Source organism: Molothrus aeneus, chromosome 7, assembly GCF_037042795.1.
Source record: "Molothrus aeneus isolate 106 chromosome 7, BPBGC_Maene_1.0, whole genome shotgun sequence".
NCBI lineage: Eukaryota > Metazoa > Chordata > Aves > Passeriformes > Icteridae > Molothrus > Molothrus aeneus.
The window spans coordinates 29,606,586-29,627,958 of record NC_089652.1 but is presented as its reverse complement, the minus strand read 5'-3'; the positions used below and the strand labels follow the sequence as shown (position 1 = coordinate 29,627,958).

Here is a 21,373-nt window from a genome sequence, read left to right as displayed (position 1 = left end):
TGTACCTGTTCCAGGATGAGTTCCGTCTTGCTGAACACCAATAACCTGAGTGATGCCCAGAAATTTCAGCTGAATTTTACCCAGTATCTATTTGTTTATTGTTCCTGAAAATACAGGGCTTGCTACATTTAGGACTCCATTTATCTTTCTAATAACTACACCATACACATGATTCTTCCTCTTCTGTTGTTCATAGTGGATAAATTCTAATTTAAGGCAGAAATGTTACCAGTCTCTCAGTACATGTCCCTGTATTATATGCTGTTACATTTCTTCCCATGTCTGTTATTAGGGCATGATAATTAAGTAATACTTCCTTTAGGGTTTCCTCTCTATTGAAAATATAAGATATAAATATTTAATATTGTTGTTAGCAAATTTCATTACTTTACTCGTAATTTTTTGCATCAAGCTAACTAATGACATTACTTAGACTTACTGACTATTCCAGTCCTATAATTTTGCTCTCAGCCCCATCAGCAGTTTTCACTCCCAGTTCTATTCCTTCATCATTTTATAGTATTTATTTTAATCCTCATCTTCTCAAGTTTAACTAATAATTATCTAGGTAATGCCAAATCAAATGCTTTACCAAAGTCTAGGTTGATAAGATTTATTATTTTTCCTTTGTTCTGATATGCCCTTATCTTATCAAAGAAAGACATTGAGCTGGTTCTACATCTAATGTGCCTAATCTATATTTTAACCCATTTTCTGCTTCCATTCATGTCTTTTGTTACTCCTGGCTAAAATTTGCTCTAAAAAGCCCAAAGATGTCATTGATGGAGATTAATCAGTATTCAGAAGTGAAGGATAAAGAGCCCTCAAGTTTTGTGGCTGTGTTACCCAATAATTTCCATATCCGTGCCCTTTAGCCTCTTAAGTGTGCTGCCTCTGCTCTCTGGGGTTAGTTACTTTTTTTTCTTTATGGAGTCTGAAGCAATATCTTCCTTGAGCTTTTTGGATATCTGCCCTGCTGCTATTGTGGTCAGTGCTTTCCTTCATTTCCTTTGCAATCATGCAGTAAACCCTTTATGTCCTTTTTTTCCTTCCCTGTACAGGTCTACTTTGTTTTGATTTTGAGTCATACCTTTAATTTTGGATGTTTGAATGACAGTTCTCTCTGCATTATCACTCCCTTCTCATTTTTTTGCTGGACTTTCTGCATATTCCTGAGATGTCCTGCACTGTCTGCATCACAGTTCACATCCTATGCAGGCATCTGGAGGTACTGGTAATATTCAGCCTTATTTTGTCTGATTTCTTTGGAGAGAAGTAAGATTCAAGGACCTCTTCCATCTTGTGACTACTTGAAAGCAAAGCAGAATATGAATTTTGCCCTCCCTGGGGTGATGATCAGATTGCATTGCTCCTCACCATCTTACATAATGCAGGCTTTAGAGTTTAGGGAAAGAGAAGCTGAAAACTGAGGTATGTTTTTATATTTTTCCAGGCCTTGTGGGCTGATGTCAGCAGGACTCACACATTTAGTTTTTTCACCTGTGAATCTATTGGTAGAGTTAAGTTTGGGGTAGGTCTGGAGTTTAGAACAAGTGTTCCCAATGTCAGCCTTGGTATGTGAGAGGAGCCCACATGTTGTGAGTGTCCAGAGAAACCTTCCCCTGGCTGAGCTCTGCAGACCATTAAAAACCTCCCACTTCAGCACTATCCAAAATGCAAGTGCAGTGCCTGACCTTCACCTTACCCTAGACAACCTGGTGGACTGCACTGGCAGAATTACTGGGCTATTATTATTATTATTATTATTATTATTATTATTATTATTATTATTATTATTATCATTATCATTATCATCATCATCATTATTGTTGTTGTTGTTGTTGTTGTTGAGCATTATTATTATTGGCTTATTCCAGTTGGAATTACTGGGATATCATGGGCTTCATTTTCTTCTGGAAAATTTTTGGACATAAGCTCTTCCTGAATTACACCCTAAACAGAAGATTTATAAAGATATATAAACACTAAATTAATATTCTTAATTACATTTAATTATAGGTAGTAAATAATAGGCATTTATACTGAGGTAGCATGTAGTATCTCAAAAAGACTCTTACAGGATATTAGGTACAAATAAACAATGTCAGTTTGCATCCCTAAAAGCTGACAGCCTAAATTGTTGACAGTTTTACAGCCTCCACATGGACTTCTTGCATGTGGAAGCTGTAAAACTTCTTACTCACTCATGGCATCTAGAAAGCAAATCAACAGTGAAGCTTTGACTCCACTCATGTCATTTAGTTGAATTTTCTGCTGCAGGTTCTGATCAGGAAGAACTTTTTTCTTCACACTTAAGTTAGTTCTCCAACAAGGTACTTAGCAGAAAATGAGACTGGATTTCAGGCGTATAGAAATCTACATAATTCCAAGCAATTTAAGGAATTCAAGCAGAACAGACTGAGAGGCCAATTGTAAACCATCTGTACTCTTCAGGGCTTTCTGTAATCCAAAAGAGAAAGTCTTCAGGGCAAGAAATAGGACTATAGCAGAACTGAAAAATGCATTTGACAGAAAAAAAACAGTATTGGTAACTTAATTTTCTATAAAACAGATATCAAACCCCAGGCAACAGACCAACAAAGACTTTCCAGAGTCCAAATATACCCACTCTGTAGGCAGCACAGGCTGCAACAAAAAGAAAGGATGTAACTTGGAAATTAAGAAGCAAATCAGAATCAGCTAGAGAATGCAGGTATGCAGGTAGGAGATCTGGTGATGAGAACCCCTCAGTATCAGTATCCCTCAAACAGAGCTTAAATGGAAACACAGCAGTCAAATTATTGACTATGTAGGTTTGCCTACAAAAATTACCAAGTGCTTTGGCTTGGTTTCCAAACTGAATTTGTTAACATGATACACCTGGAAATGGCATGAGACTGGGATAACAAGCACCTAAACATGATAATGGAGATCAACAGCAGATGGAGAGATACACGTGTTGCCATAGAAACCGTGCAGGAAAAGTGTGTAGGAGTAAAGCATGGCACAGAAAAGCATCTGGGGGAGAGGGCTGATGACTGAAGAGCTGAACTTACTCAGCAGCTCTTAAGGTTAGATGACACATTAATAAAAACACAGTTCTTTTTCAGAATGCAGACAATCACAGAGGAAAAGAGTCCTAACAATGAGCTGCATAATGACCGAAGGCTGCAGTGCCATGTTGTGCCATAGCGCGGGGCAGAAAAAGTCTCTAGAGAAAGGTTGGAGATGGCCATGAGATGGATGAGAAGAGCTGGGAAGCCCCTCAACCAGAACCACAGCAGGTGCCCCCCTGTGCCTGCTGAGCATACCCAGACCCAAGGGGTGATGAGGGCATGTGCATCCCTTGGACTTCTCTCCCAGCAGCAAATCCATGGAGGTGACCCAGCCCAGCTCATTCGGAACCTGCACAGAACCTCTTGGGTGTTCCCACAGAGCTGCAGGGCTGACTCCTCTGCGATGGATTCACATGTGGCTACATTCCTTGAAGAAAGCAGGCCCTAAGCAGACAAATGTGTATTTTTGAATTCCAGAATTCCCACACAAAGAGCTTGAGTAGGGGAATATCTGGAGGAAGCTCCTGCTGTACTCTGTTGGGGTGAGTGATGTGGCAGAAAAGATATCCTTGAGCTCAGGGAGAGGAGTCAGCTGGGGGTTGTTGAGGCAAGGCAGAAGACAAATCCTCCCATGGAGCAGAAGTACCAGACAGAGGTGACAGGGTCCAGCTGCTGCCCTTTGTGCTAGAAAAGCCTGCACTCAGCCACAGTGGCCTGTGAGGCAACACCCTGAGCTCCCTTCCTGCTCACAAGCTGGAGAGAAAAGGGCAGGGAGGCATCCCTGTGTGGCTTGAGCAAGCAGAGGGTTGGCACTTGGAAAAGACCCAGGACACACATCCAGCTGTCAGCAGCAGCTCCCTCACATGGAAAGCCATGCATGCTGGGAAGTGATGCAAGAGCAGGAAAAGGGATTGAAACATGGGGCTCATCAATGGTGTGCCTGTGGAAATGTCTCAAACTCTGATTGTAACGTGGTTATCTCCTGCTGCTGCTGCTGAGCTGCATCTCTAGGACAAGCTTTAGCCTGTGTGGGGAGTTGGAAGTCCTCCAGGACAGTGTAAGTGCTTGGAGGGTCCCAGGTGGTGGGGCTGGGTGGTGGGCAGCTGTTGGGGTCTGAAATATAAAAGGCAATGTGAGTGTGCTGATTGCAGTTTGCTGGGGTGGAGTGGGCATCTCTCTTGTGTGGTGGCTGCAGAGCAGCGTTCCTTCTGACACTTCTGCAGCTCTGTGGCTGCATGGTGAGGATGACAGCTCCAAGATGTGGCAAGATGCATTCTCTGCATACAGAAGAATTAAAGAAAAATTACACAGGCAGCAACTCCAAAGAAGCCTCTCCAGAGGCAGATGTAAGGTCCTTCAGTCCTGTTCTTCACTAAGTTCTCAGGGCACAGTCCTTTCTTTGGAGGGCGTCTCTCAGAGGGGAAGCTACTGGGATTATGCTCCCAGCTTCCAGCCACACCGAGCCTTGCTGCTGCCCCTGTTTCCATTTCCATGTCAGGATTGTGTAGGGTTGAGGTAATGCTGGACCCTGGAGCATGACTCAGTGCAAAGTCACACTGCGTGCTGCTCTAAATGAAGCCAAATGTGTGTGTGAAGAACGTGAGTGGGTTGTGGGCAGGGATGGAAACTTTGTAAGCAATGTAAGCTGCTGACATGTGTGAGTGTGCTGCTTTCAGCTGGACCTGAATTACAGCAGGATATGACACATAGGGACTGATAGAGAAGAGCAAGGAAATTTGGGGATGGCTGACAGTGATTGAAAAAAGATTTTGACTCCTTAAGACTACAGAAGATCTGATGTCCAAAGCAGGAATCAATGCTTCATACATGTTAAATAGCAAACCAGAGACCCAGGGACTCAGTCATGCTTCTAGAGCTCCAAAATTACGACATTATGTCAGAGTATATTCACAGTGTGAAGTACTCCGGCGGGTGAAATAGTTTGTGTTACATTTACCTGACCCTACCAACATTTTCACCTACAGTCAGGAGAATACAACCATGTGCTCAGTGTGTTGAAGGAGAAAAGCTAAAGAGCCTTATAAACTAAATTTCCTTTCTTGTTCTTGTGTTGTGGAATCTACAGTTTCAGGAGGTAGGTATTGTTTATACTTAGCAAGAATAGGAAGTTCCTCCGTGTTTATTATCCAGAAGAGACCAGAAACATTGTTTCCCAGGCTAGTAATACAGTATCAGTTGCCTTGAGAAAGAATTTAACCTCAAGAACAGTTGTAGGATTAAAAAGCAGAGATGAAGCTCCGTCAGTGACGTTACTTTTCTGTCATTTTCTCATTGCTTGGGAGCTCCCCCAGTTCAACAATGATTATGAAAAGTTGCACTTCTCATGCAGTAAAGGCAGGCTGCACTTCTGGCTTTCCTTTCCCAGGACTGATGCCATTCCCCCGGATGCCTGTAGAGGATGTAGTTCTCTTAGCAGACAAGAGCAGTTAAAGTTTTGTCTTCTGTGACCCAGCTACCAGAGGCAGATCCAGATTTAAGACTGTTAAACTTGGTCTCATTCTAAGATACTAACCCAGGAAAAAAAATCCTGAATTAGACAAAAAAGAGAGTGATAAAAAACTTGTATAATTTTATATATATTTTTTAAATTTGCACTTTTATTTTAAGCATGCAGGTGATGAAAACTATGCTGAAATTCAGAGCTTTTACTTTTTGAACCTTGCTGCTCTGAAGACACAATACTCATCTGAAGAAATGCTAAGCATGTTAAGTGGCTTTAAACTGAAAGATAATAAGTTTAGATTCGATATTAGAAATAAGTTATTGACTGAGAGAGTAGTGAGGCACTGGCACAGGTTGCCTAGAGAAGCTGTGGATGCCCTATCCCTGAAAGTGTCCAAGGTCAGGTTGGAGCAACCTGATCTAATGGAAAGTGTCCCTGCCCATGGCAGTGGGGTGGAATAAGATAGCTTTAAGGTTGCTTCTAACCCAGGCCATTCTATCATTCTATACATAGCCAGACTATAAACTTTGAAAGAAATAAACAGGAGTTGTTTTAGTGTTTATCAGATCCTGGTCAGTTTCCTGAAATTAACAAAATGTTTAGTTGTGGGAAATTTGCTTGAGCTGTGATAAAATACAAACTACTTCAGCTAGTAACCATATTTGGGCCTACAAGGATTCGACTTGAAAAATGTCAATAAACATTTGCTATCCTATTCACGTGCTCCTCCTCCAGAACTGCAGCTCTTCCTCATCTCCTCCTCCAGAGCCAGGAATGCTGGGCAGGCAGGGCACAGCTGTGGAGCCCCAGGACCCACCTCTGCTGCTCTCCCAAGGGCCAGGCTGGGATCTGGGTCATTGTGAGCCACTAAATTGTAGCAGGGGAAGGAGACTGAGAGCAGTGAGCTGAGCACAAGCTATAATTAGCAACATCCTAAACTAAAGAGAAAAGGCAGATCACACTCTGCAAGCCCTCAGCAAACGTGGTGTAGCTGTCAGCCTTTCTGTGCTATTCAGCATCTTGTCAATGCCATCTTACGAGAGCCTCTGGTACTGCACACGCAGCACCTTTTGTAAGACAAAAAAGCAAAGGCATGGGGGAAGCAAACCTGAGCTTACCATGCTCAGGGACCAAATACTGAGGGGCTGCAGAACTATCACTAAGGAATGCTGGCCTGTCTGGGATGTTGGAAACATTCTGGGTGGAGGAACATCGTACTGACCACCTTGATGATTACAAAGGCCAGGCACGGGTGAAGCTGTGTCTTTGCCTGGTTGTCCTTGAGCAGGGGGGAAACAAAACACACAAGTAGAACTCTTGCCTGAGTTGCTTTAGCTTCAAATTTTCCCAGGAAAATTTCAGGATTGTAGGCATATATTATGATACCATGCAATTATATATCTTCAATTAAAGTTTCAAGGGATTGCCAGAGTAGGAAGCAATGTGTTTGGAGAGCAGTTCTGGCCAATTCTTTTTTTTTCTTTGATAGACAATGTTACTCTGCTGGTGTGCTTACCTATAGATTCCCAGGAAAAAAATGCAGGGGAGAACCACTTTTTTTTGCCTGCAGTGACAAACATGCTCCTAAAAATGTAGAAGTGGAGAATTCTATGTCTGTGCACTGGTAGTATCTCCTGTCCCTGTAAGAGAGATTCTAGGCATAAATGCAACAGGCAGTCCACGCTGGTCTGCTGGAGGAGACTGTGTGTGTGCTTGGCAGGGAAGGAGGGATATGTGGTAATTTAGAACCAGATTAAAGTTTATAAATATATTTTAAGACACAGTGCTCATACTGTGCTGTCACCATTTGCTGGCCAAAGACAAAAGTGCTTTGAATGTCACTGGGAAAGTTGAAACGCGCTGGTAGGAGGTAGGAAGGCCAGGGCAGCTTTCATGGGGTAAAAAGCTGCTACCAGAGGGGTGCTGTAAGTAAATAAACTATTTGTCTGAAAAATGTTCTCCTTTAAATTTTTGCTTCTATGTATGATTCTCACACTGGGAATTTTTAGCATCTTTTTCAACACAGTTGTTTACAGTATTGTAAGTGTATAGTAAGAGCTGGAGAGCGGAGGAGGGAGTTTGGATGAGATGAGGATTGGCCTCACTAACCACAGTCATGTCTGCTTCTGCCTTCCTCTTCTTCATGTGCAGATTAATTAAAGTCAGAATGAGGATCCTCTGCCCCTGATTTTAAAAAATAATGCAGCTGCAGTCAGTGAGGCTGTGATTGGTCAAAAGCCATGACTGGCCTGAAAGATTTCACAGAGCCAGATCAAGCTCTCCCAGTTAGACATGCTGGCATTCCATGAAAGAAAAAAGCAGTAATTGGAGGAAGAAATGGAGGAAAAAAATGTGTTTCCTCTCGAGGCTGTGTTGTGGTATTGCTCAGTGCATGAAGTGCTGGGTTTGACCCTGCTCTGTGGGTCTCAAGCAAGATCCCAGCTGTCACATCCCTTCTTGTGTATGGCACAGCTTGGATCCCTCACTCAGCCCACTCTTATTTTGCAGGGAGAATTCCTGTAGCCCTTATGTGGGAAGATGACTGGAGGTAAGAAGATCACTGTATGGAAATTATAGTGGAAAATATGGTTGCTGCTCGCTGGATGGAATGTGGTGAGCATCCCCGATCTCCCCTTAGATACACAATCTAAGGAGGACTAAACAGAGGTTGGAGGGGACTGGAGACATTGCAGCCAGGCTCGGGCAAAACCCTAGCAGAGGAGGGAACTTGGTGGTACTTTCTAGCTGATAATCCCCACAACAGCTGAAAACCAACGGAGAAAAAGGAAGATATGCCATTGTTGAATCAGAATCCGTGGTAAAAATCACTCTCCTTGGACTGAAACAGATGTCCATCGCTGGTACTATTGTGATACCCACCCGAAGGTGTGAGCACCCCTCACTGAGATGTATGACTAAAGTCACTCGTGCTCCTCCTGAATGTGAAGAAATAGTGTAAAAGTTATATAAGGTAGGAATATAAAGAGAAGAATATGGAAGTATGTAAGTTAAGAAATGCAGAGAAGTTAGGGAAGACTCCATTGTGACTTCTTGGGATCAGTCGGTGGGTGAACCGCCTTCTCCCCCTCAGGGATGCCTATAAGGTAAGAACCTATATGATTATCTCGACTTAACTTTTGCTAGCGATTAGAGCTTGTTAGTATGTTGCTCTGAATTCGCGTACTGCTTTAAACACGTTTTTGCAGTCAGATACTATCACCGACAATCCCTGACCCTTAACCCGCCACAATTTTATTGTTACTCCGTAACCTGTTAAGGCGAGTCCTCCCGGAGCGCTGACAGCCTGATCAATTATTAACGCTTTGAGGAAATCTCCCCTTTTTGGCGTCACACGCGAGTTTCATTCGGTGCCGAAGGTGTGCGAGCGCTGCCCGCACTAAAGATGGCGGCGGCGCTGACCCGGAAGGGGCGGTGGGGCCGGGCAGGGTGAGGGAGCGGGAGGGCGGGATCGCCCATCCCGGCGCGGCCGTGCGGGAGCCCGGCCAGCCCAGCGCGGCCAGCCCGGCCCAGCCGAGCGGGGCGTGGGGGTGCCGGCGGCCGCCGCCATCGCAGCCCGCATGGGGTGGGCTCGCTCTGTGCGCCGGGGCCGGGGGCGCCGCTGAGGGGCGGCAGCCGCGGCGCCATGCAGGGCGCGGACCCGGCGGCGGCCATGAAGGGGCCGGAGGGCGAGGGCAAGACGGAGCCGCTGCCGGCGGCGGCGGGGCAGAGCGGCGGCGGCAGGAGCGGCGGCGGCCGCGGCGGCAACAAGGGCTGGCAGTACAGGTGGGCGTGAGGCGCGATGAGGGGCGGCGGGCCCGGAGCTGCCCAGCGCGGGTGGGCGGCGTGGCCGCCCCGGCTGCGGCAGCACTGGAGCCCCTCCGGCACCGCCGGGGCGCGGCACGGGGGACGCGGCTCCCTCGCTCCCTGTGCCCACCATCCCTGGGGTGCCCGCGGGCGGGCGGCTCCCGTTCTCCATCAGCGCAAAGCTGCCGGGGGATGATGTGCTTTTGCTCCTGCCTCTCAGATCCTCTTTTCCCCTCGCAGAAAGTGGAGACCTGTTTAAAGTTGTTGGAGGCGTTTCACCCCTTTCCAGCCTTTCCAAAAAAAGCCAAACTTTGTGCCGAGTGTTGGATCTTTTAAAAGAACTTAATGGCAGTGATTAATTTTTTTATTGATGCTTTCTGTTAGTTGCTGGTAGCAAAACTGAGTGTGCACCGAGTTTCAGTCTTATCTAACTTGTTTTAAGAACGGCATTGCTTAGCATAAATCAGGGTGATTACTCAGGTTCAGCAAGTCAGCAGAAGGGAGCAGAGAATGCCGGAGAAGCTGAGCTCACGGCATTAGTTTGAATTATTTGCCTGTGTGTTCGGGAGACTTGAGGGTTTCCATATGCTTTTTTTCTGCTATGCTTTCTGTTTGAACACATCCCCCCTCACACGCTGGTAGCGGGCTCTACAGCATCACCCGCGAGGTTTCCGAATCCCTGCTCCCGGGTCTCTCCTCCTTGGCTGGAGTTCTGCCATGTTGCTGTTGAAAATGCTGCTGTTGTGTGAAGTTTGCCCACTTCTCCTTCCAATGGAGACTCTCCAGAGCCGTCATCTGCCAGCCCAGATGGATGGACTGGCTTGCTGTTTGTTTGCTGCGTGTGGGGACCGCAGAGCCGGAGCGTGCTACAGACGGACGGAGGGACCGGGCATGGCCCCGGGACACGGGCACCCAGGACCGGGATGGGCGGGCACCGAGCGCCCTGGAGCTTTGGGAACAGCGCGGCCAGCGCTGAGAATCTGGGTCATGAGTATTTTACTTTTCTGGTGACTAGTGCCGGAAAGAGAAGTGGTGATTTCAGGGTGAATATTTCAGGCTGTTAAGTCGGGAAAGCTAATTATCAGATGCAGCTCTTGGCTGTTTTAAGCACTGTTTTTCCAGTTGCTTTTTAAACTCTGGGTTCGAGTAGAACTGAATTTTCTAATGAAAATTGCTGTTACTATAACCAAGCACACAATACCCATGTTTCAGTGTGAGACACAGGAGTTACTTTATGCAATCAAAATGGAAATATTTTATATTTTTATGTAGAATTGGAGGCAGTGGAAGGGATGAGATGCCTGATTTGCCTGGATGTCTTTTTAGCTATACTGCGTTTGTGATGGTGGTCACTGGTCAGTGCTGTACAGTGAAATTCCACTTTTTAAAATTATCCATCCAATTGCTTTGTTTCTTCCTTCGGTGCTATGGCTTGTATGACAAAAATTGAACTGACCCCAAGTATTAGCCATTTTCATGGCTTGACAGCTCTAAGTGGGAGCTGTCCTTTTCCTTGTAGCTATCAATATCTGGTTTAATTTGCTCTAAAACTTTAGTGCAGTTTATTTTTTCATTCTAGATCATTTGGAGAAATTTAGTGTACTAATTCTATTTTATTGTGGACACTTGAGATACCTCACTGTTAATCTCTGCTGTGTTTGGGATCAATTATTTACTCCTACATTTGTCTCTATATCTAATTACCCTCAAAATATCACCTTTCCCCCCTGTCTCCTAGAAAGCCCTCCTTAACCAGATGCTGTAGCTTAGTTTTCGCTTTATGAATTACTTTTTTGCTAAAATGTATTTGACAAAAGACAAGCTCCTCAGTGAGCTTGTCTAATATACAGGTTTCAGAAACAGATTTTCTGGGAACTTGTGGTGGAAGTTTGATCTTTAACTTTCCTAGCACAGAGTTTGAGCAATGTGTAGTCTCATAGATTGGCAGGAGCAGGATCCTGAAGTACTTGCTCTCCACAGACCACGTCTGGTGCAGAAGTTTAGCTCACTGTTTGGTGAAGCATTTGGTCAAAACAGCTATAGCAGAGTTCTCAGACAGTGGGAACACAGGTACTTGATACTCCAATGCTCCAAGTGGGGAATTAAGACTATGGATAAAAAATAAACCTCCAAGACTGCTGGAACCTGAAATAATGAAAACTGAATTTCTCAAAGAGGTGCAAGGTCATATATACTTGGCATAAATTGAGTATCTAGAAAATAAAAAAAAAAATTAAGCAGGAAGTCTGATTTTGTATTTCTGTAGGGGAATAATAGGGAGATTTTTAAATAGCTGTCATAGAGTTAGATCAGATATTTATCATAGTGGAGAAGTGACAACCAGAGACTGCCAGACACTTCAGATGATGTGGAGATAGAGCTGAATCTCCTGTCAAACTTCATGCTTGTAGCCTGTGAATTGGTGAGTTTAGGCAGCCAGCATAGCAGTGGCTCTTCTGAAATTTGTAAGGGATTGGTTTCTTCTGAGGGTAGGAAGATGATTTTTTTTTTTTTGAAATTTACTTAGTAGAAGTTTAGAGTTCTTGAGAAACTGCTCTTTCAGCCATCTGACAGGAAGTGATCTTATTTTCTTGTGAATATATGATCAGGTCAGAGTGTGTCTGAGAACAAGCAACCATTGGCTTCATTTTCCTCACTGGGGCAGGAACAGCCTGAGTGTAAACTTGCATTTCAGTAGATAAAGAGAGCTTCAGAGGCTGTGCTATATACTAAATTCTTTAATCCTATCTTCATTTAGGGAAACAATTACCATAGGGTAAGACTTCTGAATAACTTCAGATTGCTGTAAGATTACTTGATAAAGTAGTTTAAGATTATAATATTTTCTTTATTTTCAGCAGTAACCAAGCTGTAAAGTAAGTACAGCCTCACCCACAGAATTACTTGCATTCAGCAGTTCTGCCTTACCTTATGACCGTGTTCATTTGGTTTTGCCTTGCTCTGGGTTAAATGAACAAGAGTGCTTTCAAAGCAGTGAGAGAAAGGAGGCAGGTTGGGCTGGTACTTCTGCAACATGTGATTTGTAGTCATTCAAATAACATAAAAATTTCACAACCAGAATGCAGAATCTTCTATGACTGAATGGAGAGCTGATCAGAACATGTGCCAGAGAAGTGTAACCAGTCCTGTCACCTGGCTTAAGGGGCTTTCAGAAAATTTTGAGAGAAGTGAGTGGCAATCACTGGTTCTTATTTGGCTACAAAATGAAATTTTCAAAGCACTGCAGTTGTCTAGAGAAACAAGATTGTCTTTCCCAGTTGGAGACATGATAGTGTGCTGTCCTCTTATGCTTTTCTTAGTGGTTCTGCTCTCAAATATGTAGATCAATTCTGCTATTAAAAGTATTCCCAGCATTTCTTCCCCTGCCATTAGAAATACAGGTAAAGTGTTCATGAATTTCCCAAATGATTGCTGATTTTGAAGTTTACGAGTTATATTTTAAAACCTATTTGCATTTCACTTCTGCTTATATTTTTTTGATAGCTATCTTTGTTCCTTATTTCTCAAATGGTTTTAGTATCTGTTCACTATGGATTTAGCCATGTATAGTTATAAAATACTGCAGATTGTGTCTTTTGCTCTTTGTTTAAGGAAGTGAGTTGCCTTTTTTTAGTTGTTCCTCAGAGTTTGCCTGAGTGCTGCAGTGTTACTCACAATTGTCAGTTAGTATAGAAAACCCTTCAGATGAAAGTAGCTTCAAGGAGTAAATTTCCTAGACTGATAGTATTTTTTTACCTTATTTTTTTCTTGCTAGGTGTGACAATGGCCAGTAAGAGGATTCCTCATGCTGGGCGGCTTCTGCTTGTCATTAATTAGTTTATTAAGTTAGACAGATTCTCTTGCAGAATTACTCCATGTGGCTTTGGGCTGGAGTAGGAGGCTGAGAAGAGCAGAGAGAGACTTTTGCCAAAGGGTAACACTAAATGTTTTTTGGTATTGAATGTAAATGGATAACAAATTTTAAACAAGTGAAATGGTTGTCAGTCTTCTTTTGTGGGTTTTAGGGCTTTTTCAGTTGACACTATGCAAATGTCTTCATAAATACTAAAAAAGGGGAGTAAACAGTTACTGACCTTAATTCAGTCTTCTGTGCTTGAGCAGGCCAGCATGTGACAATGTAGCAGAAGAACTGGTACCTGAAACAAGTGAATATATTTTAATTCTGCATTTTGAGATGATCATGAACACTTTTTCATAAAATCATCCAGTAGGAAATGTGTTTTAAAGGCAATGCTAATGTCTAAGTTTGATCCCAGTTGCTGTTGAGGATGACTAACAAGGCTTTGCACTTCAAACATGTAGAAGCAAAGCATGTGAAACTGAGCTAGGCTGCGGAAGCATTTGATTCTCATTTGTGCTATCTTGCAAAAATGATCTAATTAGTAACACTAAAGGGAAAAGTGTCTTGAAACTGATACAGTACTGATCCTTGTGTTGGGGGTGTCCCAATGTCAGTCTTAGTTGCAAGATGTACTGAGTGTTCCTAGTTTCTTTGTGTTTCTTGCTCAAGAAGTTTTGATCTTGGGAGGATAAATTTCATCTGTTTGGTCTTTAAAGCTGGAACCAGCTTGGTAGAAATAGATACAAGAGGTGATGGCAGCTCAGTGTTCAACAACATTTGCTAACCTCTCCCTTGCTGGTCCTCTGTTCTTGTCTGGGAATCAAAGGCTGCAGTAGGGTGGTGTGTGCTGACCTAATCAACTGGCTCCTGAGAGCAGGCCAGAATTTAAGCTATGCTCCTTGTTGCTTGCTAAGTAGAAGAAATGTCTCAAACCTTCATGAAAATGTAAGTGTCATCTTAGGACAGTTCTCTCTAACACTGGTACCCCTAGTGCTTCCTTTTTATACCCATCTCCCTTGTTCTGGTTTTTCTTTTTGCATTGCTTGAAAGAAAATTCTTTGGGATTCTAGGTAGAATTTGTGTATGTTTGCTGGAATCAATTACTGTAACTCCCTTCTTTGTGGTGCACAGCTGCAGAGGGACAGAGGCTGTAATTTTGTGGTGTCACTCCCAGATGGGAGGTCTGGCAAGGTCTGCTCCTGTTTTGATTTTCCCCTGTTCTTGCAGCTCACTTCCTCAGTATCCCACCGTTGTAAGAACCTGCTGGCATTGTCACATTGAGGTGCCAGCTCCCAAGGGAGGTGATGTTTGTACTGGCATCTTTGGGGTTGGCTGATGGCTCTGATGCCAAGCCTGTGTCAAAGTGAGTCCTGACCTTCCTTGTTTCTGTTTCTGGTGTTGTGTGGAGATACCTCAGCACTGCAGGACCTTCAGAAAGCCCATGCTGCTCACTTTGTTGCTGGTCTTTTGAGGTGTGGTTTGGAGTGCTGAAGAGATGATTTTCTCAAGTGGCTGCTGTGAAATTCAGAATTTATTTCTGCAATTTTGTATGTTCCTTTCAGTAATAAAACTCAGATTAGGAGTGCTGTCACATTTGTTTGATATGCTGGAGGGAACTGGCTGAAAAACCTGGTGCCTGAATTTGTTTATCCTCATTTGACTCTTTGCTTAAAGAGTATATCGTGCTCCTAACACTAATTTAGAAATTCTGCACTTCACATAATTTGCTCATTAGAATAGACAAGAAGCTCATATTTAAAATGATCAGCCAGTTACATCCATCTCAGGATGCATTCTGTGTTATTAAAATATTAAGGTCATCTTTTACCAAACTGATTTTACAGTTGCTAAAGCCCCAGGCATTTCTCAAAAGGCAGGTGAGCCCTTCGTGTTCACACACGTATTTAAACTTGGATAATTGGCGTTGGAGCAGATGTGTCATAGATTGAGAGAAGCAAATCTTGGTGTGAGGGGTAGTAAGTGGATACAGTTGGGGAAACAAGTTTGGGTCATTTAAGCAGGAGCTTCATGTTGACTGATGTTCCAGCAGGGAATGGGAGCCCAGTTCCTGAGCCAGGTGACAAGGCCTGGGTTTCCTTCTCCAGCCCTGTGGCTCCTCAGTGAGTGATTATCAAGAGTCCCTCTCTTGATTCTCAGAGCCTCTCCATGATGGACAGACTCGGGTGTCACATGTGGGAGTTGGTTCTGGCATCCAGTGTACTTATGTTCACCATGGGATGTTCACTTAGAGTTCAAATTAAGCTAAAATGAAGAAACACCAATTTTTGCGTAGTGTCTAAACAGCAAATACTTTGGGCAGTCCATGGAATAGATTTCTACAGGAGTTAATGGCTGTTACAAATATCTATCCTTCACTAAGTGCAAAGAGTACTTTTCAACTTCACCTTTTCTAATGTAATTATGTAGCAGACAGTTAATTAACTGCAGTACAACATTAACATCCTGCTGTGCCACACGCATTCTCTCCCCAGAGAGAAGATGGAAAACAAACTGCATGTGCATGACCTGATCACATTGCTTAATGCAGAAGCAAAAAGCAGCAGCTGCTGCTGTTACCTTATCCTGGGAAGGTTCCTGAGATGTACTCATCGTACTGTGAAAATTAAGGCACAAGTGCAGTGAGCCCTGTTTACTTACAGACCTTGCCTTGACGTGCCCTCTGATCACCTGCCAGCACTGGTGAATTCTTGTAGGGGATGGCTGTCCCCTGGCAGTGCTGCCAGACAACTTTCTCCTTAGGGTGCTTTCAAAGCTTGTACCTTTTCAGATTTTCTCTCCTGTGTGTGTTAATGCTGAAATGGGAGGGGAGGGCAGGCTGAAGCTGGGTAGGAGAAATGCTGTTTCTTTGTGTGTGTTAAGCTGCCGATCTTGTATTTGACAGACTGCTTTGGAGCTTTTTGCTGTGGGTAAGCATTTTTCCCTTTTTGCTTTCAGTTGTGAATTCTAGAGTTTCAAGGAGGCTGGAAATCTTTGAAGCCTTGGTTAATGTTTAGGTATTGTCAAATTAGTTTCCCAAAGAGCCTGTTTTGCACTGAGAACGTTGGTTACTTTCAATGCACATTGATGTATCAGAAAGCAAGAGATCTGCTGGGCGGAACTGCAGGATGCTGTATAAAGGAGCTGGTTTCTAACCCTGGCTCTGACTTCCTTTGTGGTAATAGTCATATATTATTCAAACTGGTTTTCCCTGGTGATCACTAACTGTGTTCCTCTTTTTCTTGGAGGACTGTTTTTGGAGCAGTTTGCTCTGATTTTGCAAAACTTTTGCAGGGTCACAGTTGCAGCTGAAATCAGCAGAACCCATGATTTGAATGTATGAATAAAATAAAAATTGGACTGCATCTGTCTCAAAATTAGGCAGAAAATTCATTGTGCTTCAGTTCCCTATATCCAAATGGAATTATAATATTTTTTGTCCTCTTACTGTTCAGTACACAACTCCTTCATAAATGTCCATAGCAAGCACAAGAAAACCACGAGGGTACTCATTATTAGAGCATGAGTGCCAAATGCATAGTACCTCCTACTCATTGCATGATGAAAAGGAGCACTTTTGAATAATTCCTTGTCTGGGAATCACTGGTCCCTTCAAGCACCAAACAAGAAAGTAGCCCTGCTCTCTTTATATGTGGTAATAGTCATAGGTGGTTAATGTGTATGCTTTCTTATTTAGAGTTTAAATCTTCCTGGTGTCTTACATCTCAATTTTAATGTAAGAGTATTTTTGCTTAATTTCTCTGTGTTCAAGATTTATGGAATAATTTGGGTTGAGATGGGCCTCTGGGAAATCTCTAATTCTCCTGCTTAGAGCTTCAGAATTCAGAAAAGATGTCATTCAGTGCTGCAGAATTGCACCACTTTTAATTGTTTGCCAGCTAGACTTTAGACTACTGGCCATTGCTTCTTGAGTCTGGTGGTCCACACAAGCTTTTGCTTGTATTTAGGAATATTTAGATAACATCAATTGACAATAGGCTATTTAAGTGTGTTCTGATTTACTTGAAAGGTGATAATAATTATTATCTTCAGTATTTAACCTGAAATGTTGCAAATAATATTTCAAAAACAATTACAAAGCGAGAGGCTCATCTGAGGTGGCTGATCCTATTTACCTTCCATTTTTAGAGATTTATTGCTGCAGAGTCCAGAATGGCAATGTGTAATTGTTAATATAATCTTTTAAAAATACAAAATCACAAATACTCAAATCTGAAAACTGCAAGGGCATATCTGCACATTTCTGGTAGGATAAGAGCTACTAGACTAGAAGAGAGCAGAATGCCTTGGGATGGAAGGTGTAGTAAGCTGAACCATGTTGGACTGTGCCAAAGAGTAACTGAACAATACAGAGGTGGTTTGTTCCACCAGTCTCTGTGGATGGTGTTTACCAGGATCCACTGCTTTCCCAGGTACCACAGGCAGCAGATTGTCCAAAACTGCAAAGGTGCTCATCCATCACTGTTTGCCTCGTATATGTTACATCAGCATTGTTCATTGGGCAGAGCAGCTTTGATTTGACTGCTTGAGCTTTCTGAAGCTAGAATTTGAGAGAGTTTTGGATTTTGTTAGCAGTAATGTGTGAAACTGTGCATTCTGGTGTGCTGATGTAAACTGGCAACATAAATAGTAGCAAAGTTGCAGACAGCCTCTCCAGAGGCATTAAGGGGAGAGTTCAGACCTTTTGAGGTCCTTGTTTTTTGTATGCTCCAGCTCTAAAATGATACTGGCTAAATCTACAGTTTGTTTTCCACTGATACCATTGCAGCAAAATCTGCTGGGTTGGCTACTGACTCTTAGGTGCAGCTTCAGTTCTGTTCTGCTGATGCAAATCCACAAATAAATTGTCCATCAGTGGAGTTCTTGCTGACTTTGGGTGTTCACCTGTGTGTGAGACAAATTGCTGAGCTGAATGTCACTGCAATTTTTTCTAGGCAGATGTATTTTGAGAAATAGAGACCTCTGTAAATTATAAAGTAGCTAAACAATCAGTTTTATAGTAGTTATGTGAGAACAGTTTTGCTACTTATTAATTAAATATTGTCTCTCTTCTTGCTAGACCACAAAAGTGTTACAGTAGTTTCATTTGTATGTGATTAACCTGTGCCATTAATGCCGAAAAGAGGAGAATGGAATACAAATTTAATTAAGATGACTTAAAAAAAACCCCTGTTAGCTAGTATTGATAGAACTTGAGGTGCCAGAACAACTGTTGTGTTGAGAGCAAGGGCTGGGGGAAGGTGGGCTGTGGAAGAGCCCCTCACCCCAGGGTAGGGAGGCTGGGCTGCATTATGCTGGAATCAAGGACAGCTGATGGCTCATTTTGGCTCTGCCACACCTTTTCTTTGTGGAAACCCCACGCTGCTCTTCCAATGCTTGTCTGTATTCCCAAGGATTTACAGGAGTGCACGTAAAGAGAAGTTTTTATATCTAATGAGGGGGTGTGTGTGCTGCATGCTTGGAGCCAAGTGGTGTTCTGAAGCATCCTCAGGGTCTGCTGTTGATGTTCTTGTCATGGTGTTAGACCTCTTTTCCTTGCACTTGTTTCTGGTTTCTAAATTTATAATTGAGTAGTCAAACACAAGCTGAAGAGCAGGAGCTTTGCTGCCACTTCACAGCTGACTATAGAGCATTCTGGTGAGTTGCACAGCAAGGATAGTTGTTTATCTTTTCTTCCAAAAGCTGTTTGGAAAAGCAGATGTAATTGATTGATGCTTCTGCCTTACTTGTTGGGTTTACTGGGGAACCTGCTCCTGCATCACAGAGCTGTGGAATTGGAGTGTGCTGAACTTGGTGGTGGTTTCTTGCAGTTGCAGAAGATATGCCTGAAGTGTTCAATGCTGACATAGCTGTTGGGATTTTTTCCCCCTTTCTCTTCTCCACTGCCTACCTCTCTGTGTAAGGAAAAGGGAAATCAGTGCACTGTAGATAAGCACTTTGCAGTGCCCAGTGAGGAAAAAGCAAGCCATTGCCAACAGTGAACCTGTGAGCAAACAGAGATGAGCAAGTTCAGTGAAAATGGTCACTGCTTTTTCCAAACTATAATTGAAATCATTCATTGGTTTGCACTGTTACAAGCCTCACTTCTTTATTTCCTTTTTTTTATGCTTTGTCAGCTTTTAATATGAAGACACTCTCTTTCACCAGGGGTTTGCATCTTGCTGTGAGCTCAGTAGAAAGGAGCATCTTCCCTTGGCCAGGATCCAAAGGCACTGTCATAACAGTGGTTGTGGCAGCTCTGGAGGCTGGATCAAAATCTTCTGGAGGCTGGATTCTCCTTCAGGAGCCCTCCTTGACATCTTCATGGGCTCCAGACTCCTGGCCATCCTTCCTGCTGGCAGCAAATCCACACATACTCAGCTGCTGCTTGAAGTCAGGCCTTACGCAAGTCAGTGGGGAAGCCTTTGGCTGCTGTGTTTGCTCTTCAGACAGCTGTTGGGTCTTCAGAGACTTGGCTGCTCAAAGCATCCCACGTGGTGCTGCCTGGGTCCCAGCAAAATTAAAATCATCTGAAGGGCAGTCTTGGAACTGTTCTGTAACTGCTTTCCTGTTGGGTGTCATTTTTGTGCCACTGCTAGGTTTTTTTTTTCTGTGGGGCTTTCATGGAAACCTACCTGTGAGGGGTATGGGAAAAGGCTGGCAAAGCCTTTTGCATTTTTTTAATTGCTGCTGCTTCTCAGAGAAAATGTTGGCCCAGGTGTGAGCCTGGGTGTCTTGGCAGAAGCTCCTCAAAGACGTCATTATGGGACTACTGTTCCTCTATATCTGTGTCCAAAGCTCGGGTGCTGCACGTAAACAGGATGCAGGGGAGTTTGGCCTGATTGTCACTGTCTTCTTTCTTCCCTGGGAGAGGAGACCACCCTGCAAGGCACTGACAGCTGCTACAACTTAGGAAAGGACAAGTAAAACCAGAGAAGGATAAATAAGCTAACAGTGATCCTTTGTGAATCTTTTATTCCTATTATTTTTTTTAGTAGCATGTAGATATGTAGAAATCTGGCTTGTGGTAATCATCTTTGATGTAAGGGAGGGATAATTTTGTGGGAAGAATATGAACTGGTGTGTAATTGTTCACAGATGTCTGTCATTTGCTTAAATGGACAGTCTCAGTCCATCTCACAGTGTTTATAAACTAAAATATTGTGATAAATGGACAGTCAAGTTCAATGGTGTTCAGCCTTTGGGGAAAAATACCCCAGATTTTGGGAGGTGGTAGATGTTGCTGGGCTAGAGTTCAAATGTTGTTCTGTTCTGAAAAGTATGTGTTCTACATACTTCTTTTCTGGATTGTGATTTGTATAATACCCTCACTTAAAGTAGTCCAGCAAAAGTTAATTTTTTTTTTCATGTCCTTAAGACTGTGATCCGTCTGTTGCAACATTTCCTTTCTTTGACAGGACATGTGAATTTCAAAAGAAATAGGCCCTTTAGGGATTGTTGACTCATGGTACTGAGCTGTTGCTATTCCTCTGACGATCTGAGACTGTGGTGAGCATTTTAAATAGCAACAACACATCTTGGCTGTGGAAAGACACACGTACCCATAGGTATGGGTATGTGCACATAGGCAGCAGTGTGACTGCAAAGGGATTCTGAAAATCAGGAAAGATCCCAAGGGAGCCAGCCCTCGCTGTCAGTCTTAAGTTACTCAGTGTTTTGTGTCAAGTTCAGTTTCGAAATCTGTTTTCTAAAGTCAAAACCCACTATGTTGGAAATTTTGAAGGCTTTTGAAGGAGACTGGTGACTTTGTGACAGGGTTTGCCAGCAACGTTTCCCATGAAACAACAGTAGGGGCTTACTCATATTTTATGAACTGTGGTTATCTGTGAGCAGAGCCAGTGCTTGAACCTCAACCTCTTGTTCTCAAAGTCTACCATTTTACAAGCTTTCTGCAGTGCTCTGTAGAGCTTGGCTGTCAGTTCCATACTAGTGAAACGTTACTGGGTTTTCTTTGCGTTGGGTGTGCTTTTGTATTTTTTTTTAATGTTAATTGCCTTACATCACTACTTTAGGAACAACAAATATAATATCTTGGTTTAACTCTTGCTGTGGAGGCACTAACCTTAAAATTCTTGAAGAAATGCTTTAGTTACAATCTCTGTCCTTGCTCATAAATAATACTGAGAATATTTTTCTGTATTCACACCTGCAGAAGATGAGGAGGTTAAC

The 21,373-nt window shown here is 43.1% G+C and overlaps 1 protein-coding gene across 1 annotated transcript in view; it reads left to right on the top strand.

The window, feature by feature from the left end:
- Positions 1-9,163: 9,163 nt before the first annotated feature.
- The window catches only part of OSBPL11 (oxysterol binding protein like 11), a 38,683-nt gene continuing 26,473 nt past the window's right edge, over positions 9,164-21,373 (top strand). Inside the window, exon 1 of the mRNA XM_066553806.1 lies at positions 9,164-9,303. Within this exon, the coding sequence (XP_066409903.1) occupies positions 9,164-9,303 (140 nt within the window). The remainder of the gene's footprint in view (positions 9,304-21,373) is intronic.